This window comes from Podarcis gaigeae, assembly GCF_964106915.1.
Source record: "Podarcis gaigeae genome assembly, chromosome: 12".
NCBI lineage: Eukaryota > Metazoa > Chordata > Lepidosauria > Squamata > Lacertidae > Podarcis > Podarcis gaigeae.
In genome coordinates this window covers 191,257-212,779 of record NC_139688.1, presented here as the reverse complement: position 1 = coordinate 212,779, position 21,523 = coordinate 191,257, and the positions used below count along the sequence as shown (strand labels likewise).

General features: G+C 44.9%; 1 protein-coding gene and 1 long non-coding RNA gene across 2 annotated transcripts in view; one reads left to right on the top strand and one right to left on the bottom strand.

Annotated features, from left to right (window-relative positions):
- LOC310827674 (vomeronasal type-2 receptor 26-like) overlaps positions 1–19,626 on the top strand; it is a 49,541-nt gene extending 29,915 nt beyond the window's left edge. Inside the window, exons 5-11 of the mRNA XM_083703947.1 lie at positions 5,590–5,716; positions 6,040–6,099; positions 12,221–12,512; positions 12,585–13,397; positions 15,939–16,166; positions 17,010–17,136; positions 17,934–19,626. Of these exons, the coding sequence (XP_083560073.1) occupies positions 5,590–5,716; positions 6,040–6,099; positions 12,221–12,512; positions 12,585–13,397; positions 15,939–16,166; positions 17,010–17,136; positions 17,934–18,832 (2,546 nt within the window). The 3' untranslated portion in view covers positions 18,833–19,626. The remainder of the gene's footprint in view (positions 1–5,589; positions 5,717–6,039; positions 6,100–12,220; positions 12,513–12,584; positions 13,398–15,938; positions 16,167–17,009; positions 17,137–17,933) is intronic.
- On the bottom strand, positions 18,842–20,909 carry LOC310827891. The gene is made up of 2 exons (XR_014556530.1): positions 20,753–20,909; positions 18,842–18,950 (listed from the first exon to the last, which is right to left on the bottom strand). It is a non-coding gene; the product is annotated as an uncharacterized lncRNA (long non-coding RNA).
- Positions 20,910–21,523: the final 614 nt, after the last annotated feature.

Sequence of the window (21,523 nt, the reverse complement as noted above, 5' to 3'; positions counted from 1 at the left end):
AGTGAAAGGCGGGATATCAAATCCAAACTCTTCTTCTTCTTCTTCTTCTTCTTCATCACCACCTCCGGGTAAAGTCTGGCTTGTTACATCCCACTGGGATTTTGCATCACAATCTCTTCACAAACAACATCTGAAGAAGTGTGCATGCACACGAAAGCTCATACCAAGAACTGACTTAGTTGGTCTTTAAGGTGCTACTGGAAGGAATTTTTTTTTTTTGTCTTCACAAACAGTTCGATATACAAACCTTTCATGGCTCTCTAACCTTCACTGTTCACTCAAACCAGCTGGTAGGATTCCAAAAGTTCCTTCAGATGATAAGACCTTCCTGGGCCCAAAGAGATGGTTTTATCCAGGACTTCTGGAACAATCCTTCAGCTGTTCGTTAAAATTGTCTAAAGGACAGGAGGAAGAGGAGAAGGAAAGCTGCACTGGGGAGGAGAAATTGGAAAGCATTCCTGGAATTTTATTTGAAATGAAAATGACAGGCCACAGCTACAATGTCTACAATGCTCTCTGTTATGTACTGAATTGAATAGGATCCAAACTGCAGCAGTCTGATTGGTCCTAGAACAATAGGATCCAAAAGGCAGCAGTCTGATTGGTCCTAGAACAATAGGATTCAGAATGCAGCAGTCTGATTGGTCTTAGAACAATGTAGCAGTATGATTGGTTGCCAGGAGTTATGTGTGGTGGCCGGGGATCGACGGAGAGATAGAGGCCTGGGTCAAACACTGCCAGGCCTGCCAAGAATCCCGCCCAGATCCCCCAAGGGCCCCAGTCCAGTCCTGGGAGTCCGCCCGAGCACCATGGTCACGCCTGCATGTGGACTTCGCTGGCCCCTTTCAGGGGAAAACATTCTTCATAGTGGTGGACTCCTACACCAAATGGCTGGAAGTCGCACTGGTACCGTCCACTTCTACGTCCGCAGCCATCCGGGTACTACGCAGGCTGTTTGCAACCCACAGGCTCCCTGAAACTCTCGTCTCAGACAACGGGACTGCATTTACGTCAGGAGAATTCCAAACCTTCACAGTTCAGAACGCCATCCACCACATCCGTTCAGCGCCATTCCACCCGGCCACCAATGGTCAAGCAGAACACATGGTGCGGACCACCAAGAACACCCTTCGCCGCATGACGCAAGGGGATTGGGAGTACCGCCTTGCCACATTCCTTCTAGCACAGCACAGCACCCCCAGCCCAACGACTGGCCGGAGCCCCCCTGAACTACTAATGGGTCGGCGCCTTGCAATCAGATTGGACCGCCTTCACCCCGATAGAGCTCAGGATGAGGTAGGGGAAGGCAGGAACCCCCGGACCTTCGAGGCCCAGGACGCAGTGTACGCAAAGAATTTTGGGGCAGGCCCTGCATGGGTACCCGCCACAGTCACCAGGGTCACTGGCCCCATGTCGTACGAGGTGCTAACAGATGGGGGGCAATGCTGGTGCCGCCACTGCGACCAGATACGGCGACGATTCCCAGGAGAAAACCAGGAGGAGGAGGACAGGTCAAAGGAGTCCCAAGGGAACAGTGGGGCAGTGAGGCCCATAGAGCAGCAGGGGCAAGCAGGAGAGGCAGAATCAGTAAATACAGAGAGGACCCGTGAGGCCGAAAGGACACCGGAACCAGAACTACGACTGAGCGAGCAGGTTGCACCAGACCAAACAGCCCCATCACAGCCAGCATCCTTGGAACACGAGCCAGAACCTGAACCCCGGACCAGGGAACACCCCAGGCCGCAACGCACACGTAGGCCGCCGGCATACCGTGAGGACTATGAATGCGACCTCCCGGGCAGGACTGGAACTTAGAGGGGAGGGGTGTTATGTACTGAATTGAATAGGATCCAAAAGGCAGCAGTCTGATTGGTCCTAGAACAATAGGATTCAGAATGCAGCAGTCTGATTGGTCTTAGAACAATGCAGCAGTATGATTGGTTGGCAGGAACCACCCAATCATGCTCCAGATAGAAGTGAATCCACAACCTGATTGGCTTACAGTAGAATTCCAGAATTAGCCAATCATGTGCAGCCCATTGTGTAAATAATGTATATAAAGCAGATACTTTGAGGGGACTTTCATTCATTCCTCCTCACCACCATGAGCTGAATAAAGAGCATGAAATCACTTTGCGACTCTGAGTATATTTCACTGTCTATGCTCTGACACATGCTTTGAATGCTATATACAAATCCATCACCAAACACAGAAGACTGGGAGGAGACAGACTGGCATTTCAGAATATACAGTTTTGGCAGGTAATTACAACTCTTTTTAAAAGTTTTATTAATATTTTTCAAATTTATGCATTTCATTAATTTTACAGTTATATAAACATTACAAAATTTGAATTCCTTCCCTCGCTTTCTGTGGTTCCTTAAATTTATTTTTTAATTTTTTCTGCATATCCAAATTCATTTAATTTGCTCATTTAATTATCTACTTTAAATATATACTCTTCTGAAACTGCAGGTTATTGCAATAATCCTGCCAATGTTTTATCTGTTTGCAATTTATCTGTAAATATTCAATAAACTCAAAACTTTTTTTTGTTGTTTAAATTTTGTTCCAAAGTCACTCCAGTTTTGCAGAATACAATTCCATTTAAAATAAACAAATGTGTGGGGCTTTCTTTTATGTTCCGTTTTCGACTAAAGGAACCAAAATGATATCAAGGCATATCAAGTCACCATGTTTTTAAAATAAAAAATAATAAAATGAGTATGAGAGGCATTTGTGAACCTCACTTAAATCATTGCAATACCTTGATCCCCTTGTTCATATTTTCGTTCACTCTAGGTGCATCAGTTTCTAAAGAGTATGGTAATCAATAATAGTGCTGGAGACACTGCGCTTTGATGAAAATGGTGAACAAGTTACTGGATTTGATGTTCCAAACTGGCTGATGTTCCCCAATGGCTCTGTGGTTCGAGTCAAAGTTGGAGGCCTGGAACCTCAGGCTCCTCTGGGCAAAGAATTAACCATTCATGATGACCTGATTGTTTGGCATCCAAGATTTAATCAGGTGTGACACAGCTACAAATACTTGTCTATATAAAGGGGGAAAATCCATTTTTTAATCAGTTTATCATTTGACATGCTGTTCAGCTTCTGAATGATGCTAGTTAGCATTATATATATAGCAGCTCCTTCCCTTCTAGGTAAAAAAATATAAATTGTTTGGCAGCCAAACTTTAATCAGGTGAGCCATAGCTGCAAACACTTCCATATATGAAATGTAAAGGACCGCTTGCTGTTCTCTGAGCTGGGGACGAACCTCTGGCCTTGAGTGACTCTTGGGGGATGATTCTCTCTCCACCTCACGGGTTGCTGGGGGCTTAGCGCATTGGAATGGACTTATCATGGGCAAACATCTTGTAAGGTATTTCCAAATTCTGGACATGATGACAATAATGCATTTTTAATGGTCAGTCTCACCAAACCAATGAAACGAATTTGTGGAAGCTGATTCAGATCTGATCCTTGCTTACTCTTCATTTAACTCTGCCCCTCTTGGGGCCGCCTGGTTCCTGTTGCTCCATTGGTGAAGCCAGCTCAGTTTTAAGTGAATGAAAGAGACTCAAGAAGTGCTGTTGTCAACCCCCCATTTTTTAAAAAAAATGTGGTTAGGTTTCAAAAGGGCATAACTCTAACCATTGATTTTGAATGTTGTTACAGTTTTCCAATCATATTTGGAAAAAAGAAAGTTGGTTCCATCCGAGAAAAATTAGCCACCGCCTCCATTTGTTTTCTGGTTGAATAATATATGACATTAAAAACCAAGAGAAAATTAGGTAAACTTCATGCACGGGATTAAAAATAATTCAGTATCAAGCATAAAATACCAGAGAATCAACTGAAAAAATGTGATACATGATATGTAAAATAATATATTCCTTCTGAAGCAAGCTAGTCTATCTAATGTCTACTGAATGCAGTTTCAGCCCTGCTGCGGCTCATCCTCAAGCCCACCGAGTGGCAGTGAAGGCAGCCAAGAAGGCATCCTTGCTCCCAGGAGGTGGAGTAGACAGAGCTGAGCCCTTGGCTTCTTAGAATCATAGAATCATAGAATCATAGAATCATAGAGTTGGAAGAGACCACAAGGGCCATCGAGTCCAACCCCCTGCCAAGCAGGAAACACCATCAGAGCACTCCTGACATATGGTTGTCAAGCCTCTGCTTAAAGACCTCCAAAGAAGGAGACTCCACCACACTCCTTGGCAGCAAATTCCACTGTCAAACAGCTCTTACTGTCAGGAAGTTCTTCCTAATGTTTAGGTGGAATCTTCTTGGACTCGATGGCCCTTGTGGTCTCTTCCAACTCTATGATTCTATGATTCTTTCTTGTAGTTTGGATCCATTGCTCCGTGTCCACTTCTCTGGAACAGCAGAAAACAACCTTTCTTCCTCCTCTATGTGACATCTTTTTATATATTTGAACATGGCTATATATCACCCCTTAACCTCCTCTTCTCCAGGATAAACATGTCCAGCTCCCTTAGCCGTTCCTCATAAGGCATCGTTTCCAGGCCTTTGACCATTTTGGTTGCCCTCCTCTGGACACGTTCCAGTTTGTCAGTGTCCTTCTTGAACTGTGGTGCCCAGAACTGGACACAGTACTCCAGGTGAGGTCTGACCAGAGCAGAATACAGTGGCACTATTACTTCCCTTGATCTAGATGCTATACTCCTATTGATGCAGCCCAGAATTGCATTGGCTTTTTTAGCTGCCGCGTCACACTGTTGGCTCATGTCAAGTTTGTGGTCAACCAAGACTCCTAGATCCTTTTCACATGTACTGCTCTCAAGCCAGGTGTCACCCATCTTGTATTTGTGCCTCTCATTTTTTTGTGCCCAAGGGCAATACTTTACATTTCTCCCTGTTAAAATTCATCTTGTTTGTTTTGGCCCAGTTCTCTAATCTGTCAAGGTCATTTTGAAGTGTAATCCTGTCCTCTGAGGAGTTAGCCACCCCTCCCAGTTTGGTGTCATCTGCAAATTTGATCAGGATGCCCTTGAGTCCATCATCCAAGTCGTTGATAAAGATGTTGAATAAGACCGGGCCCAAGACAGAACCCTGTGGCACCCCACTAGTCACTCTTCTCCAGGATGAAGAGGAACCATTGATGAGCACCCTTTGGGTTCAGTCAGTCAGCCAGTTACAAATCCACTGAGTGGTAGCATAGTCAAGACTGCATTTTACCAGCTTTTTTTACAAGAATATCATGGGGCACCTTGTCAAATGCTTTGCTGAAATCAAGGTAGGCTACATCCACTGCATTCCCTTCATCTACCAGGCTTGTAATTCTGTCAAAAAATGAGATCAGGTTCGTCTGACATGACTTATTTTTCAGAAATCCATGCTGACTATTGGTGATCACAGCATTCCTTTCTAGGTGCTCACAGACTGTTTGCTTAATGATCTGCTCCAGAATCTTCCCTGGTATTGATGTCAGACTGACTGGGCGGTAATTATTTGGGTCCTCTCTTTCCCCCTTTTTGAAAATAATAGTCTCTTTAGTCTCCCTTTCATGTGATACAGAAGAAGGCATCTCTCTTATTCCTAATCTCCCTGTTTCTGCACAGGTGCTGCCTGTTTCTGTGTGCAACGACAACTGCTATCCTGGCTACAGCAAGAAAAAGAAGGAGGGAGAGAAATTCTGCTGCTAGGATTGTGTTCAGTGTCCAGAAGGGACGATCTCCAACCAGAAGGGTAGGAAGCTATATGTACATAGATATTAATAATTTTTGATAATGTAGCATAGTAATTATTTATTTGAAGAATATATCTTACACTGAATTGCTGTCCATTGTGCCTTACCATCACCCAGAGAAACATTTAGCTATTACAAACCATGAACTCAAACATGAACATGTGAACACAGAAAGATTCATTCTCACTACTGGGAATGCTTTTCTTGAAGTAGTTAAAAGAATTTCAGGAAGGCAGAAAATGAATCTGACTCTTCTAATGTACTGTTCAGGTAATAATTGGTAAATGTCTAGAAATAACCAGCTTTTCATTCCTCCCCTCAGATATGGAAGCTTGTATCAATTGTCCAGAAGACCAGTATCCCAGCAAGGACCACAGTCAATGTATTCCCAAAGTTCTAAGCTACCTCTCTTACAAAGAAAATTTAGGGATTATCTTGGCTATCTTGGCCATTTCTTTCTCTTTCATCACAATTTTAGTGCTGGGAATTTTGTGAAACACAGGAACACGCCCATCTTCAAGGCCAACAACCGGACCCTCACTTACATTCTGCTCATCTCCCTTCTTCTTTGCTTCCTCTGTGGTTTGCTCTTCATTGGGCAGCCAGGAAAAGGGATCTGCCTTCTACGCCAAATGGTCTTTGGCATTGTCTTCTCTGTGGCTCTTTCCTGCGTATTGGCAAAAACCATCACCGTGGTTCTGGCATTCATGGCAACCAAGCCAGGATCTGGGATGAGGAAATGGATGGGGAAAAAACTGACCATTTCAAATGTCCTCTCCTCCACTTTCATTCAAGCTGCCATTTGTGCTCTGTGGTTAAGTACTTCCCCTCCATTCCCAGATAGGGACATGCAATCCTTGAATGGGAAGATCATATTGGAATGCAATGAGGGTTCATCTACCATGTTTCACTGTGTCTTGGGCTATATGGGTTCCCTGGCCATAATCAGCTTCATTGTGGCTTCATTGTGGCTTTTCTGGCCAGGAAATTACCTGATAGTTTCGGTGAAGCCAAATTTATCACTTTCAGCATGTTGGTGTTTTGTAGTGTTTGGTTGTCCTTTGTTCCAACCTACATGAGCACCAAAGGGAAATACTTGGTGGCCGTGGAGATCTTCTCCATCTTATGCTCTAGCGCTGGCTTACTGGGTTGCATCTTTCCCCCCAAATGTTACATACTTTTGTTGAGGCCTGATCTGAACAACAGAGAGCAAATAATGGCCGAGAAAATGTAAGTTCATCTCCATGTTATGCTCACTTAGAAAATTCACTGGAAGTCCATATCATGATATTTTAAAATATTAGTGCTTTAATAAAAAGAAGTCCTTGCTCAAATGTATCCTTCTGAGTATAGTTGTACTAGACACACATTAGGTCAATGCCCTATTTTGAATTGACTTACATACACCCACATGCAGACAATTCCAACAAGAAAGAAAAGTGGGACTCATCTAAAGAAACCAGCGGGGTTGCATAAGGAACTTACAGAAGAGCTGAGAGTTAAAGAAGGGCATGCATAAGAAATGGAAGAAAGGGGGAATCGCAAAGGAGGAGTATACATGTGTAGCCAATGGTTGCAGAGTGAAGGTCAGGCTGACTAAAGCTCAGAATGAGCTCAGGCTTACAAGAGAGGTTAAAAATAATTTTTAATTTTTTTTTTGTCCATGTCCGAAGTAAGACGAAGAACAAGCAAGTAGTAGGTCCTCTGCGGGAAAAGACAGAGAAATGCTATTGGGTGACAAAGAGAAGGTAGAACTACTCAACACCTACTTTGCCTCTGTCTTTGCCCAAAACGAAAGTGATGCCCTACCTGGTGATGACACAATAAGTGATGCAAGGAGGGAGCTGCAACCCAAGATAGGAAAAGGGGTGGTAAGGGAACACCTAGATACTTTAAATGAATTCAAATCTCCAGGGCCTGATGAGCTGCATCCAAGGGTACTAAAGGAGTTTGTGGGTGTAACCTCAGAGCCTCTGGCTATAATCTTGGGGAATTCTTGGAGAACAGACTGGACAAGTGTTCCCATCTTAAAAAAAAAGGAGGGGGAGAGAAGGCTCAGCAACTACCAACCAGTGAACTTAACATCAATACCAGGAAAGGTCCTACAACAGATAATTCAACAGTTGGTCTGTGAGCACTTAGAAAAGGATGCTATGATTACTAAGACCCAGGATGGGTTTCTCAAAAACAGGTCATGCCAGAAGAATCTCATTTCTTTCTCTCTCTTTTCATGGAGTTAAAAGCTTGGTGGATCAGGGGGATGCTGTGGACATAGTGTATATTGATTTCAGTAAGGCTTTTGACAAAGTCCCCACTGATAGTCTTGCAAGGAAGATGGTAAAATGTGGGTTGAAAGTGTAACTTTTAGGTGGATTCATAGCTGGTTGACTGACCAAACCCAAAGAGTACTCACTAAGGGTTCCTTGTCATCCTGGAAAAAGACAAGAAGTGTTCTCCAAAACACATTGAAGGGGGTGACAGCCTCAGAACAATATTTCTCCCCTGCAACCTACCCCAGAGAGTTGCCCTCTGTTGAAGAAGCCTTTCAGATAGTGGTGGAAATAAACTTTAAGCTGCTTTGAAGCCACCATGTCACTGCTTTCCTTTAGAGGGATACGGAACACAAGGCTGGGATGTATAGGAGAATAATGAATTTGCAGTCCTTAGCTTGGTTCCCACCCTGTAAGGAACAGACTGCAAATGGAGTGAAAGTAGAAGCCTAGAAAGGAAGAAAGGGGGCATATTTCAAGGGATACAGCCCATAAATTCTCCCCAAAACACCTCCCTCCATGGAAGCAGAAAGAAGATCCTTTCATCCAAAAGAGGATAAAACCACCCCCAGAAGCCCCCAGTAAGTTCTCCATGAAAAGAAGTCTGGGATGACCCAAGCCCCGAAATTCTAACAGTCCAAGCTGCATAGCTGCACAGCCACATTGTGCTCCATAAAGGGAAGGGTGGTCCCTCCCTCGACACCCCCCCCCCGGGCTAAAAATGGCAGAAATTTGTTCCTTCTTCAACACAGAAATGTAGGAGTCACCCGAAGAAGGGGCCAAGATGGACATACCTCTCCCCACTCACCAAATAAGATGTGAGATGCCCTCCTTCTTATCTATATGAAGCCACTGGGAGACCTCAGCAGCGGGTTGGGGCTGAGTGTTCATCAATATGCAGATGATACTCAGCTCTACCTCTTGTTTAAATTGGAACCAGTAATGGCAGTGAAGGTCCTGTGTGAATGTCTGGAAGCGGTTGGAGGGTGGAGCTGGTTAATGGATTGAAACTGAATCCCGACAAGACAGAAGTACTGTTTCTGGGAGACAGGGGACGAGCAGGTGTGGGGAAACTGTGCCCCTAAAAGACCAGGCACACAGTGTGGGGGTCATTTTGGATTTACAGCTGTCCATGGAGGCGCAGGTCAACTCTGCGTCCAGGGTGACTGTCTCCCAACTCCATCTGGTATGCCAGCTGAAACCCTACCTTCCTGGCCACTGTCTCGTCAGAGTATTACATGTTCTGGTTTTCTCACATTTGGGCTAAAAGATCTACAATGACTCCCAGTACATTTCCCAGGACTATTCAAACTGTTGGGGTTGATATTTAAAGTCCCTCACAGCTTCGGCCCTGTGTACCTGAAGGAGTGTCCCCACCCCTTGGTCAGCCCAGACACTGAGGCCCAGCTCTGAGAGCCTTCTGGTGCTTCCCTCACAGTGAGATTACAGGGAACCAGGCAGAAGGTTTGTGGAACTATATAATTTTTCATCTGAATACAGATAGGTAGCCGTGTTGGTCTGCCATAGTAAAAAAAAAAAAAATTCCTTCCAGTAGCACCTTAAAGACCAACTAAGTTAGTTCTTGGTATGAGCAAGAAGTGTGCATGCACACGAAAGCTCATACCAAGAACTAACTTAGTTGGTCTTTAAGGTGCTACTGGAAGGAATTTTTTTTTTGTTTTCATCTGAAGGCAGCCGTATCCTGGGAAGCTTTTAATGTTTGAACACAGTCATAGTATTGTAAAGCTGGATGGGACACCAAGGGGCATCCAGTCTTAGCCCCTACAATGCAGGAAACCTTCCCACAGCCATCCCTGGGTTGGGTTGAAGTGACAAATTTCTGGTTAACAGCCAGATGCACTGACCCATTTCATGTTGTTGTTGTTGTTCCCCTGTATTTTTGCTGGAAGCCACCCGGAGTGGTTGGGTAGGGTATAAGAAACACACATGATGATGATGATGATTCTGTATTATTTTTGGTATTGACATTTCTATCCCCTGAAAGGTGTCCATGGCACCAAAACATAATGCAATTATGAAATAAAACAGTGAGAATATAGGAAGAGCCTGGCTGTTGGATTAGACCAATGACTCATCATTAACCCACATCCTGGTCTCACAGGGACCAACCAAATGCCTCAGCTGAAAGCCCTGGCTGGACCGAAGCGCAGCAGCATTTCCCCTGTGGAGGCAGAGCATGGGCATCATGGCTAGCAGCATGTTAAAGATTTAAGCCCTCCCAGTCTCTTGAAAAAGCCTGATCAGCCCCACTGGGACCCTCCTGCCCTAACTGTCTGATTTGCTGCTATGAGGTACAGGCTGCTAGACTAGTTGGGTCTTTGGTCTGATCCTGCTGCAGGGCTCTCATTAGGTCTGTGTGAGAAAAGTTCAGGCCAAACTCCGCCCCCCATAACACACACACACACATTGAGTTATGCCACATATATGAGAAACATGTTTTTCTCCAGCTCTGCACCTGCCTCTTCAGCCATTCAAAACTCCAGAAAGTTATTGAGGTGAAACTTCTTCCACTTGTAATTATCAAAATCATAGTGATTTCTTCTTTTAAAAGCTCCAGAGATATTTCTGGAGATTGCATAAGCATCAGAAACAACAACAGCACGATATTAATGACACCGTGACAGTGAAAGAAAACGTTGCTGAAGAGGATATTTCCTGTGTCGGAGACAGACTGAGCCATGATTTAGTGCAAGCGAAAGGCTGGGGAAAGAGGAATATATGTGTAAGATGCAGAGCCAGAATGAGATCCCTGCTGCTGCTTCTGTTGCTTCTGCTGCTGCTAATGATGCACCATGTAGTCTGCAGGAACCGGAGGGCAAAATGCCCCTTGAATCTGGTCAGGGATCAAACTGATGCTTGCAGCTATTACCGGGCTGGTGACTTTCTCATTAGTGGCATTGTATCTTCAAAACATTTTGTTAATCAAGATGCATATGTCTTTTCCAAGACACCCTTCACCAGCACTGAGAAGTATGTCATCCTGTACAGAGGGATGTCACGCTTACCAGTTCTTCTGCCGTGGTTCCTATTTATCAAGGAAATAGCCCTTATTTCAGAGTTGGGGGGGCTGGGGGCCCTCCTGATGTCACTGGACTAGAACCCAGTGGCGTAGCGTGGGTTGTCAGCACCTGGGGCAAGGCAAGTAATTTGTGCCCCCTAACCCGTGGATTTGCGCCCCCTAACCCTAACCCCCAGATGTTGCGCCCGGTGCGGCCGGCCCCCCCTGCACCCCCCACGCTACGCCACTGCTAGAACCCCCATCATCCCTGACCATTGGCCCTACTGGCTGGGCTTCATGGGATTTGGAAGCTGGGAAAAGAGTCTCCTCAAAACCTCTCCTATTTCCTTGTTCCCTGGGTCTTCCCTAGTAAAATACTCTACTCATGCTGCTGTGTTGCGTTTTGAAGGTGGTAAAACAATAATGTAAATGAATCTGGTCTGGAATCAAAAGAATGCACTGAATTATCCCACCTGCGGGGTGGCACAAAACTCAGGCAGTCACCAAGCTTCAATGATTTTATTTATTATTATTCTATTTGGACAATTTATAAACTATTTAATCAGAGTTGTCTTTTAGGAATGTAACGGTTTAAAACATTTTTAAACCCTCTGTGTGACAATTCATGCTGAAAAGCAGAAAAAATATGCTTTCAATTAAACAAATGAAATAATGCAGGTAATATGACTTAATTGTTAGTGGAGTCAGATCTCTAAAATGTGAACAAGAAATATTCATTTTTTTCACACACACATTTTCAACACCACAGGCTTCATCTGTAATTAAAGAGGCATTTTCTGCTTCCTCTCTAGGACACAAATTGTTCCTAACCAACTGTTTTCTAACATTGTGGTCATTTTTGGCAAAACCCTCCTCCTCCTTGACCCCCATTTTTCCTTCTGAAGAACAACCGAAGAATTTACACAGCTCCTCCAGAAGCAGCCAAGACCACTGAAGCAAAAGGAACCTTTGCGGCTTCACAGTATTTCACAAACTTCATTTTTTAATCAGTTTTATTACATGGAGACTCTGCGTCAGTTCTCCTGTAATGGAGCATGAATTGCCCAATCTTTATTGTATAATGGACAGGAAAAAATATTGGATATAAATGCAATAAGATAATTAAATAAATACTAATCTCTGTTGGTCAGATAATGTTTGTTTTTATTCAGCTGTGAATTGTAGCTTTATACTTCTTTATTCCTTTATTGTAGAGAGTCACCTTGGTTCTACTGGCGCATATCGTCCTTCTTGTTCACCACCCAGGAGATCAACCAGGATCTCAGGCTCTTACCCAACATCACCCTGGGCTACAGCCTCTATGAGAACTACGCAGATGCAAGGATGACTTCAGATGCCATGCTAGAGCTGCTTACAGGCAGGGGAAGCAATATTCCCAATTATCACTGTGGCGATCCAAATGACCTGCTAGTTGTTCTTGAAAGGGGAAATTCTGCCATCTCAAAAGAGATTTCAGCCATGTCAAGCATCTACAAAATCCCACAGGTATGAAGGGGTAGGGCATGGAAGGTCAGAGAATTTGAAATGCATACAGTAATCTTTTCATTTCCTCACTAGATCAGTTATGGCTTCACCGCCCAGGGTCTTGAAGATAAAACTCAGTTCCCTTTTGTCTACCGGATGCTCCCCAAAGAGAAAACTCAGCACCAAGGAATTGTCGAGTTGCTCCTGCATTTTGGATGGACGTGGATTGGCCTCTTGGCTCCGGACAATAACAGTGGAGAAATGTTTGTGAGCGCCTTGACACCTCTGCTGATCAGCAGAGGGATTTGCATTGCCGTATCAAAAATAATAAAAGAAAATGATCTAGCACTTAGGATCAGCCCAGGTGAACCTTTTTTCATCTGGAGACAAGTCAGTGTATTTGTTTGCTATGTAACTGACACAGTGGGAATCTTCAAAATTGTGTCGATACACAGAATGTATGAAAAGGAAATAGGGGCGAAAGTCTGGATCACAACATCTTTTCAGGAAATCAATGTTAGCTTGTCTATTCCCCCTATGTACTTCCAGTACATTCATGGGTCTCTCTCCTTCGTAATGAAGACCAGAATAAAGAGCACAAAACATGATTACTATGCAGTACTTTCCAATCTTCTTCAGCGTTTTCTGGGGGAAATGTTTCATTGTTCATATTCAAAGCATGTGTTGTCTGTGAAAGGCCAGACAAGATGCAGAGAGGAGGAGAAGCTGGAGGCTCTGCCGCAAGAGGAGCTGGAGAGAGCCCTGTCTCAAGACAGCTACAGCACTTACATCACTGCTCAGGCTGTGGCTCAGGCCGTCAATGCTGCATTTTCATCTAGATCAAAGCGGCTGCTGATGGTGGGGGAAGGAAACAAGGGGGAACATCAAAGGCTAAAACCATGGCAGGTATTTTCTTCCCCGTTTTGCAAATTGCAATCCACCGTCCTAACTACAATACAATTTAGAGGTCAGGCAAAAAACAACACCCCTCTTTTGGGATTCCAGTGCATATAAAAACCTGTACATGTCATACCCTCCAACATTTCTCTGATGAAAATAGGGACGTCCCTTCCATAATAAGAATTTTACTATTTATATCCCACACCTCTTACTGGGTTGCCCCAGCCACTATGGGCAGCTTCCTACACATATAAAAACAGAATAAAACATTAAACATTAAAAAGCAAAAACACTTTCCCATACAGGATTGTCTTCAGATGGCTCAGGGGTTGGAGAACTCCATACCCTCCTAACATTTCTCCCACAAAAATAGGGACAGCCTAAGGAAAAGTGGGACATTCGGGGATCAAATCAGAAACCGGGATGGCTTCTCTAAATCAGGGACGTCCCTGAGAAAATAGGGACACTTGGAGGGTCTCTATTCCATGGTTTTATATACTAATTTTGTGTCAAGGCTCGGATCAGTAAGTCAGCAATTAAACATGAAATCACCAGAAGCCAGTAAACTTAACTCCTTATTCAAAGTGAACCAGAAGCAGCTCTGCCCTTGTAGTCCCAGTAACACTTCTCTGAAGGTCTGGCCAGTTGCAAGAACTGAAGGTCCCCACTTTCTCTGCCCCCCCCCCCCCCCCGCTACTCCTGCCCAAGTCACTAACCAGACAAAAGGAAGGTAATGTAGACACTGAGAGAAATAAAGAGTCGCTCTGGCCACAGGGCTCAGCAGGGGAGGCTGTCAGGGTAAACTGAGTCTGATGCCACAAAAGAAATCTGGAATTCTAGGGGTTGTGGAAGTGGGAGAAAGGGGAGAAGTTTCTGCAAAGGCCAGTGGCGGGTTCAGGAGGGCTCTCTCTGCAATGCAAGGCCACTGTGTGGGGCTCTTTGCCACTGAGATGACCATGCTGTAAGATCTGGACTCCCTCCATCTCAACTTAAAGCTATGGCAGTCTCTACTTCTCTTGGTTCTCAGAGGAACCTTGACCCTGGGGGAGCACCTGGAAACGCCTTGGAATCTCACTACTGCTCTGCAGGGACTGGGAGTAGTGCATGCCTTGTGGCACCCTTCTAGCTGTTGTTGTTGTTGCTGCCGTTATTGTTGTTGTTAACTGTCCTTTGTCCAAAGATCACAGGGCAGATCATAGCATAAAAATATCAAATGAGAAAAAACCCCTGTAACAATAAACTAAGAAAAGCGAACCAATAACCCTCCTCTCACAAACTCATTTAAAAGTCCATGGATTGTTTAATCCACCAACAGTCTGGATGCTTTTGTCAGCACTTAAAGATATGTCATGAAGGCAAGCCTCCCTTCCACAGAAAAGTGCCGCTCTCGTGTTGCCACCCTCTGAACCTCTTGCGAAGGAGGCACAGCACAGATGACAAGGGCAGGGTCTGTGCAGTTACCCTCTCTGCAGTTACCCTCGTAATGTGCAATAATCTTCACTCGAGATAAAAGGGACTCCTGTGGAAATGCTGCTCTCTCAGCTCGTTCCAATGCACTTATTCCCAAGCACTGTTTTTTAGGATTGTGCCTGTTAGACATTTTGGATGTCTACATTCTTTGTGAGTTTTAAAATAGTATTGTCATTTGTATTAATCTCTTTCTTCAAGGCTCCTTGTTATTTTATAATTATATAAATACTTTAATCCAGAGGTTTTCAGCCTTTTTTGAGTCCACAGCTCCCTTGACCAACCACATTCTTTCTGTGGCTCCCCAGTGTGGAAACAAGCTCCAGACCTCAGAAGCCCAGTTATTTCAACCTTTGCCTGCAGATTGGGCAGCCCCTCGCCCCTTTTCAAATACCCTCCCTTGTGGAGTGTTCCCTCAGCGTCCTCTCCTCTTCTGTCCCTTCTCCTTGGGAGTCCCACAGGCAGCCCCCACAGCTGTCCCTGATCCCTGAGCCACCCCCCACCTCAAAGAAAGATGACTCCTCATGCGGCCCCATGGGGGCCTGGAAAGAAGATGCCCCCAGCCTTAGTGGTCCCACAAGCACAAGAAAGGCCAGTGTGGTGCCTGCCTGCCTGGCCTCCCACTTGTTTGTCCCTTCCACAAAGCAAGGGCTGGTGGACTGGCTGGCTGGGCTCCCTCGCCCACCTGCTTGCTTACTCCAAGGCACCTCAGCTCCTGGCACCCAGCACCCCCTGGCCAGCCCCAGAGGCACCATTCGTCTGGGGAGCTTGTAGACAAGCTTGTAGCCGCTGCAACAAGCAGCTGTGCAAGCCTTTGGGAGGCAGAGATGCAAGAGGCGCATCAAAGGAGGGAGGGAAGGAAAGAGGGATGGAGGCCAGTGTTGCCCACGGCACCCCGGACTATCATCCCCTGACACCCCAGGGTGCCATGGCGCACTGGTTGAAAACTCCTGCTTTAATCAATCAAATGAAATGCTTGAATAGGGCTTCTAATCTAGATGAGTCTAGCCCCAGTTCATAAGTGAGCAGAACTAAGATATTCAACATGGTTTCTTAATACTGCCTTCCCTGTCGTTCCAGCTTCATCCTTTCTTAAATGAAATCCAGTGTTTCAATACTTCCAGGGGCAGACTTTGTTTGGATGAGAATTGGGAGCTGCCTTCTGACTTTGATATAAAGAATTTGGTGATGTTTCCCAATGAGTCTCGTGCGATGGTGAACATTGGGGGCATCAGGAGAGAGGAATCGGGTGTAATAAAGTTCACCATTAATCCAGAAGCTATTGAGTGGCCTAATAAATTTAACAAGGTAGGGGGTGTAACAGACGAAGAGGGTAGGAGAGCCTGCTTAGGTTCTCCCTTGAGCAACTGCTGTAAAATGTCATTTTGTGGTCAGCCAATGGTGCCTTAACATGACGCCTCATGTTATGAACCCCTGGAAAGTGTGGGTTCACTGCAGGCCATGGGAAAATCATGGGCCACTGGACCCAACCTTTCAGAAGGGTCCTCAGCAGCCTGGGCCAGCTCTCTTGCCATGAACATCCTCTGCCTTGCAACCTCTGCAGGACTGTTCAGATATTAAATTAGATGGGAGAAAGCTGCAGAAATCACCTTGCGATCATTGGAGGAAAGGTCAGAGGATGATGATAGCAGTGATGATGATGATGATGATTGCCAGAGGGGGAACTTCTCTGTTATGTAGGAGCTTCCCACAAGAGGTTCATTTCTTCCCTTCTTTCCCAGGACTCAAAATTTATTTTAATAATGATCCAAGAGTCAGTTTTTCATTACTGTATTTAGGTGTCAGTATTTTCAATTAGTAATCTTCACCAGTTTGTTCTGTAGCTGCCCTTTTCTTAATGCTGTGATTCTAGGATTGCTATTTGCTTTATGTATATTTTGTCCTCTGCCTTGAGCAGACCTTTGTATATAAAACTGTGATATAAATGTTAAAACAAGCAAGCAAACACACCCAAGTGGTCTCCCTGCCATGCTGTTCTGCATCAAAAACGATTCTCTGCCAGAGTGGATGGGGTGAGTGGGATGAGAGACCCTGTTTGGTGGGTCATTTCCAAATTCTATGAGGGAATTTTATCAGCACAAATACTCCGGACACTTTCCCCTCAATACATCTTCTTCTCTCTATGGTTAGGCTGCACCTCGTTCCAGGTGTACTGAAAGATGTCGACCTGGATATGCCAAGGTGGTTCAAGAAGGAAAGCCTGTTTGCTGCTATGCTTGCGTTCCATGTGCAGAAGGGGCGTTCTCCACTCAGGCAGGTTGGTTGCTTCAAGGGAAAGGCTCCTTGGGAGAATAAATTCAGGGCAGAGATTCATTCAGGTGCATTTTTTGTAGGAATTCTGAAGACATTGCTGAATGCACATCCTTTCTATTCTCTTCTTAATCACCTTCATTCCAGCAATCACTGGGGTTCAAAGCGGGAATCATTGCTTTTTGCTATTTTATACTGAGCTTTGAATGATAAAGGAACTAAAACAGCACTAAAAAGGAAATTTTCTAAATTCGAAAGTGATTAAGTAGAACTAACAAATGATGAGAAGTGGCAGATTTTCAACAAAGCGTAATACAAAATAAATGATACAGTATAAGAAAATGATTACAATGCAATAGATGGACTATTCTGATCTCACTAGTATGAGAATTGCATGGAAGCAATAGAAAACTGTTTGCATTAACAAGGATAAGTTAAACAAATGTGTCTTCAGGATTACACAGGAACCATATAATGCAGTAAACCAATGTGGAGGCCATTGCCTCTCAGTTAATCCGAGATCACAATGTTGCTTTGGTGATTAAAATGAGAAAAAGATTGTGCACCCCCTCTATCTCCCTGGAGGAAAGGCAAAATAAAAAGGGCAAACATTTTTCTAAAACCAACAGACTATTTTCCCCTTTCTTTACCTATTTACACATTCTTATCTCCTGACCTATGCCACATCAGCACAGACTTTCAAAAAGCCACTCTTGATGCCCATATGGAACAACTCCATATCCTTGCATGAGAGGATTCCTTTCCAACTCTACAGTTCTGTGATTCTATTATTCTCTTCCTCAGATGCAGAACGTTGCACCAAATGCCCAGAAGATCAGCATCCAAACAAGGACAGAGATCAATGTGTCTCCAAGATTGTGACCTTCCTGGCTTATGAAGAACATCTGGGGATCACCTTAGCTTCCATTGTCCTCTTCTTATCTTCTACAGCAGGCATTGTGTTAGGAATCTTCATTAAATACAAAGAAACCCCAATAGTCAAAGCCAACAACCGGGACCTCTCCTACATCCTGCTCGCCTCCCTTCTGCTTTCCTCTTTGTCCTCCTTCCTCTTCATTGGGCAACCAAGAATAGCGACCTGCCTCCTCCGACAAACGGCCTTCAGCATCATCTTCTCCGTTGCTGTTTCTTCTCTCTTGGCCAAGACCATCACGGTGGTGCTGGCCTTCCTGGCCACAAGGCCAGGGAACAGGGTGAGGAGATGGCTAGGGAAGACTCTGGCCAACTCCATTGTCATCTCCTGTTCTGGGGTGCAAGTTCTCATCTGCACCATCTGGCTGGGCTCTTCTCCCCCATTCCCAGAGCCCGACATGCACTCCCAGGCGGAAGAGATCATCTTGCAATGCAACGAAGGCTCTGTGGCCATGTTTTATGTTGCCCTCGGCTACCTGGGCTTCCTGGCTGCCATCTGCTTCACGGTGGCTTTCCTAGCCAGGAAGCTGCCTGGCTCCTTCAACGAAGCCAAGCTGATCACCTTCAGCATGCTGGTCTTCTGCAGTGTTTGGGTGTCTTTTGTGCCCACCTACCTGAGCACCAAGGGCAAGTACATGGTGGCCGTGCAGATCTTCTCCATGTTGGCCTCCAGTGCTGGGCTCCTGGGCTGCATCTTCCTCCCCAAGTGCTACATTATTCTGCTGAGGCCTGATCTGAATACAAAGGAGCACCTGACAACAAGAACTTAAGATGGCATCTGAGGCTTAAAACATTCAATGTTGTCAATGGCCAGCACAGTAGAAAGGAAGCACATGTAGTTGTCTTGGGATTGTAGCTTCACATAGTCCTCTTTATTTCACATGAATCCTGCAGATGAATGTATATGTCATGCAATGGCCCCAAGTAAACTGGGCTCAATGTTTAATGTCCTTTATTACTGCCTGATTCCCACTACATAACTGATCAGGCATGTTGGTCCAGCTTCTCCAGAGGATTGGGGAGACGCAACACAACATCACATGTGCAACATTACACAAGGCCCTGATGTTATGAGGAGCTGGGAGTGGAGCTGAATGCCCTCTGAAAATTGGTGTGAGTCGGCCCTTTTAGGCCAAGTGAACCAGGAACAGGCTGCGTGTCTCTATTTCTGCTGACTTTGCTCCAACCTGTTTGGTTTTTGGTGCTGATGTGTTTCCATGTATTCCTCAGCTCTGACCCCTGGCTATGTCTAGAGTCCTCCTTAGCAGTGGCAGGGCAAAAGGAAGCTCAGTGAGTGGCTACTGTTTGCCAGTGAACATAAATACAGAGAGATGGTGGTCCCACCTCACAGAGCTGTGCTCTCTGTATGCATATGCTAATTCTGTATGCATACGCTACAGAAGGGACACACTGGGCTCAGCCTGGCTTAACTCTGCCCCTTGAGAAAAACAGGGTGATGACAGGAGGAATGCATTCCACTGCCTGCAGTTCAGAAGAAAGGGCTGCACTTTCCTTCTCCTAAATGACATGTAGACCAATCAGCTTTATGACGTGTGTGGGTTTTTCAAATATGGAAAGGGCAGTTGCTTACTTTTAAACTTCCAAGCATGGCCGGTCTATAATATAATAATAATAATAATAATAATAATAATAATAATAATAATAATAATAATAATGATAATAATAAAGGTACCCCTGCCCGTACGGGCCAGTCTTGACAGACTCTAGGGTTGTGCGCTCATCTCGCTTAAGAGGCCGTGAGCCGGTGCCGTCCAAAGACACTTCCGGGTCACGTGGCCAGCGTGACAAAGCTGCAGCTGGCGAGCCAGCACCAGCGCAGCACACGGAAACGCCGTTTACCTTCCCGCTATAAAGCGGTCCCTATTTATCTACTTGCACTTAAGAGTGCTTTCGAACTGCTAGGTGGGCAGGAGCTGGGACCGAATGACGGGAGCTCACCCCGCCGCGGGGATTCGAACCACTGACCATACGATCAGCAAGTCCTAGGCACTGAGGTTTTACCCACAGCGCCACCCGCGTCCCTAATAATAATAATAATAATAATAATAATAATAATAATAATTTTATTATTTATACCCCATCCATCTGACTGGGTTTCCCCAGCCACTCTGGGCAGCTCCCAGCAGAAGAGTGAAAACATCATAAAATATCAGACATTTAAAACTTCCCCATACAGGGGTGCCTTCAGATGCCTTTTAAAGTCATATAGTTGTTTATTTCCTTGACATCTGATGGGAGGGCGTTCCACAGGGCAGGCGCCACTACCGAGAAGGCCCTCTGCCTGGTTCCCTGTAGCTTCACTTCTCACAGGGAGGGAACTGCCAGGAGGCCCTCAGAGCGGGACCTCAGTGTCCGGGCTGAATGATGGGGGTGGAGATGCTCCTTCGGGTATCCTAGGCTGAGGCCATTTAGGGTGCCGCAAGCATCTATCTCTTTGACTGCACAGTTGCCTCTTGGAGGAAATGACTGTGAGGTCACAGTGACTTTCCACAGATTTGCTCCCAGAGCTCATTTTTACAGGTTTGCTGGTGTCTGTTCTCCTCTCCTTGACCCCCCCCCCACCCTGCAAGTTCAACAGCAGATTCTGTGGGGTTTTGATCAAAAGATTAACAAATGATCTTGCCCTTTGTGTGGCCAACCTCTTTCTCTTCCCTTCTCCTCTTACCTACTGGCTGCACAGACTCTAGGAGCTTGGTGAGCTGGTAGAAATGCCAGGAGCAGGAAGTAGGGTTCTTCCTCTTGCAAGCAATGATGTGATCTAGTTCCTTGATGTAGTTAATCCGAAGTTCGTCAAAAGAACTTCTGGTTCTTCAGCCCGTCCACTGGACCTGGTGCATGGAGAAAGAGAGGAACAATAGTCAGTATGGTTGTGCCTTGCATGCAGGTTACTTTCCAGGATGGCACCTATCTGCAAGACCGTGGCCCCTTGAACCACCCGTTTGGATGTGGGACATAATATTCAAATGTCAGATTGGGGAAAATAGTGGAGAAATAATTTGAAATTTACGGCCTGTACATTGATAAAATAAAATTACATGAAAATGATGTGTAGGTGGTATTTAACACCAGTGAAGTTATCACAAATGTATAAATCAGAAGATAAGAAATGTTGGAAATGTAAAGAAGTAGTAGGTACATTTTATCATATGTGGTGGCAATGTATAATTATTTTAAAAATGGGAAATGATATATAATGAACTAAAGAAAATGTTTAAAATATCCTTCGTCAAAAAACCAGAAGCCTCCCTATTAGGAATTATAGGAAGAGAAATACAAAAAATGAAATAAAAAATCTCTTCATGTATGCGCATGAATATTGATAGCCCAATGCTGGAAAGAGGAAAAAATCCCCACAAAAAGATCGGCAAATTAAGTTAATGGAATATGCAGAGATGGCTAAATTAACAGGAAGACTCCAAAACCAGGAGAACAACCAATTT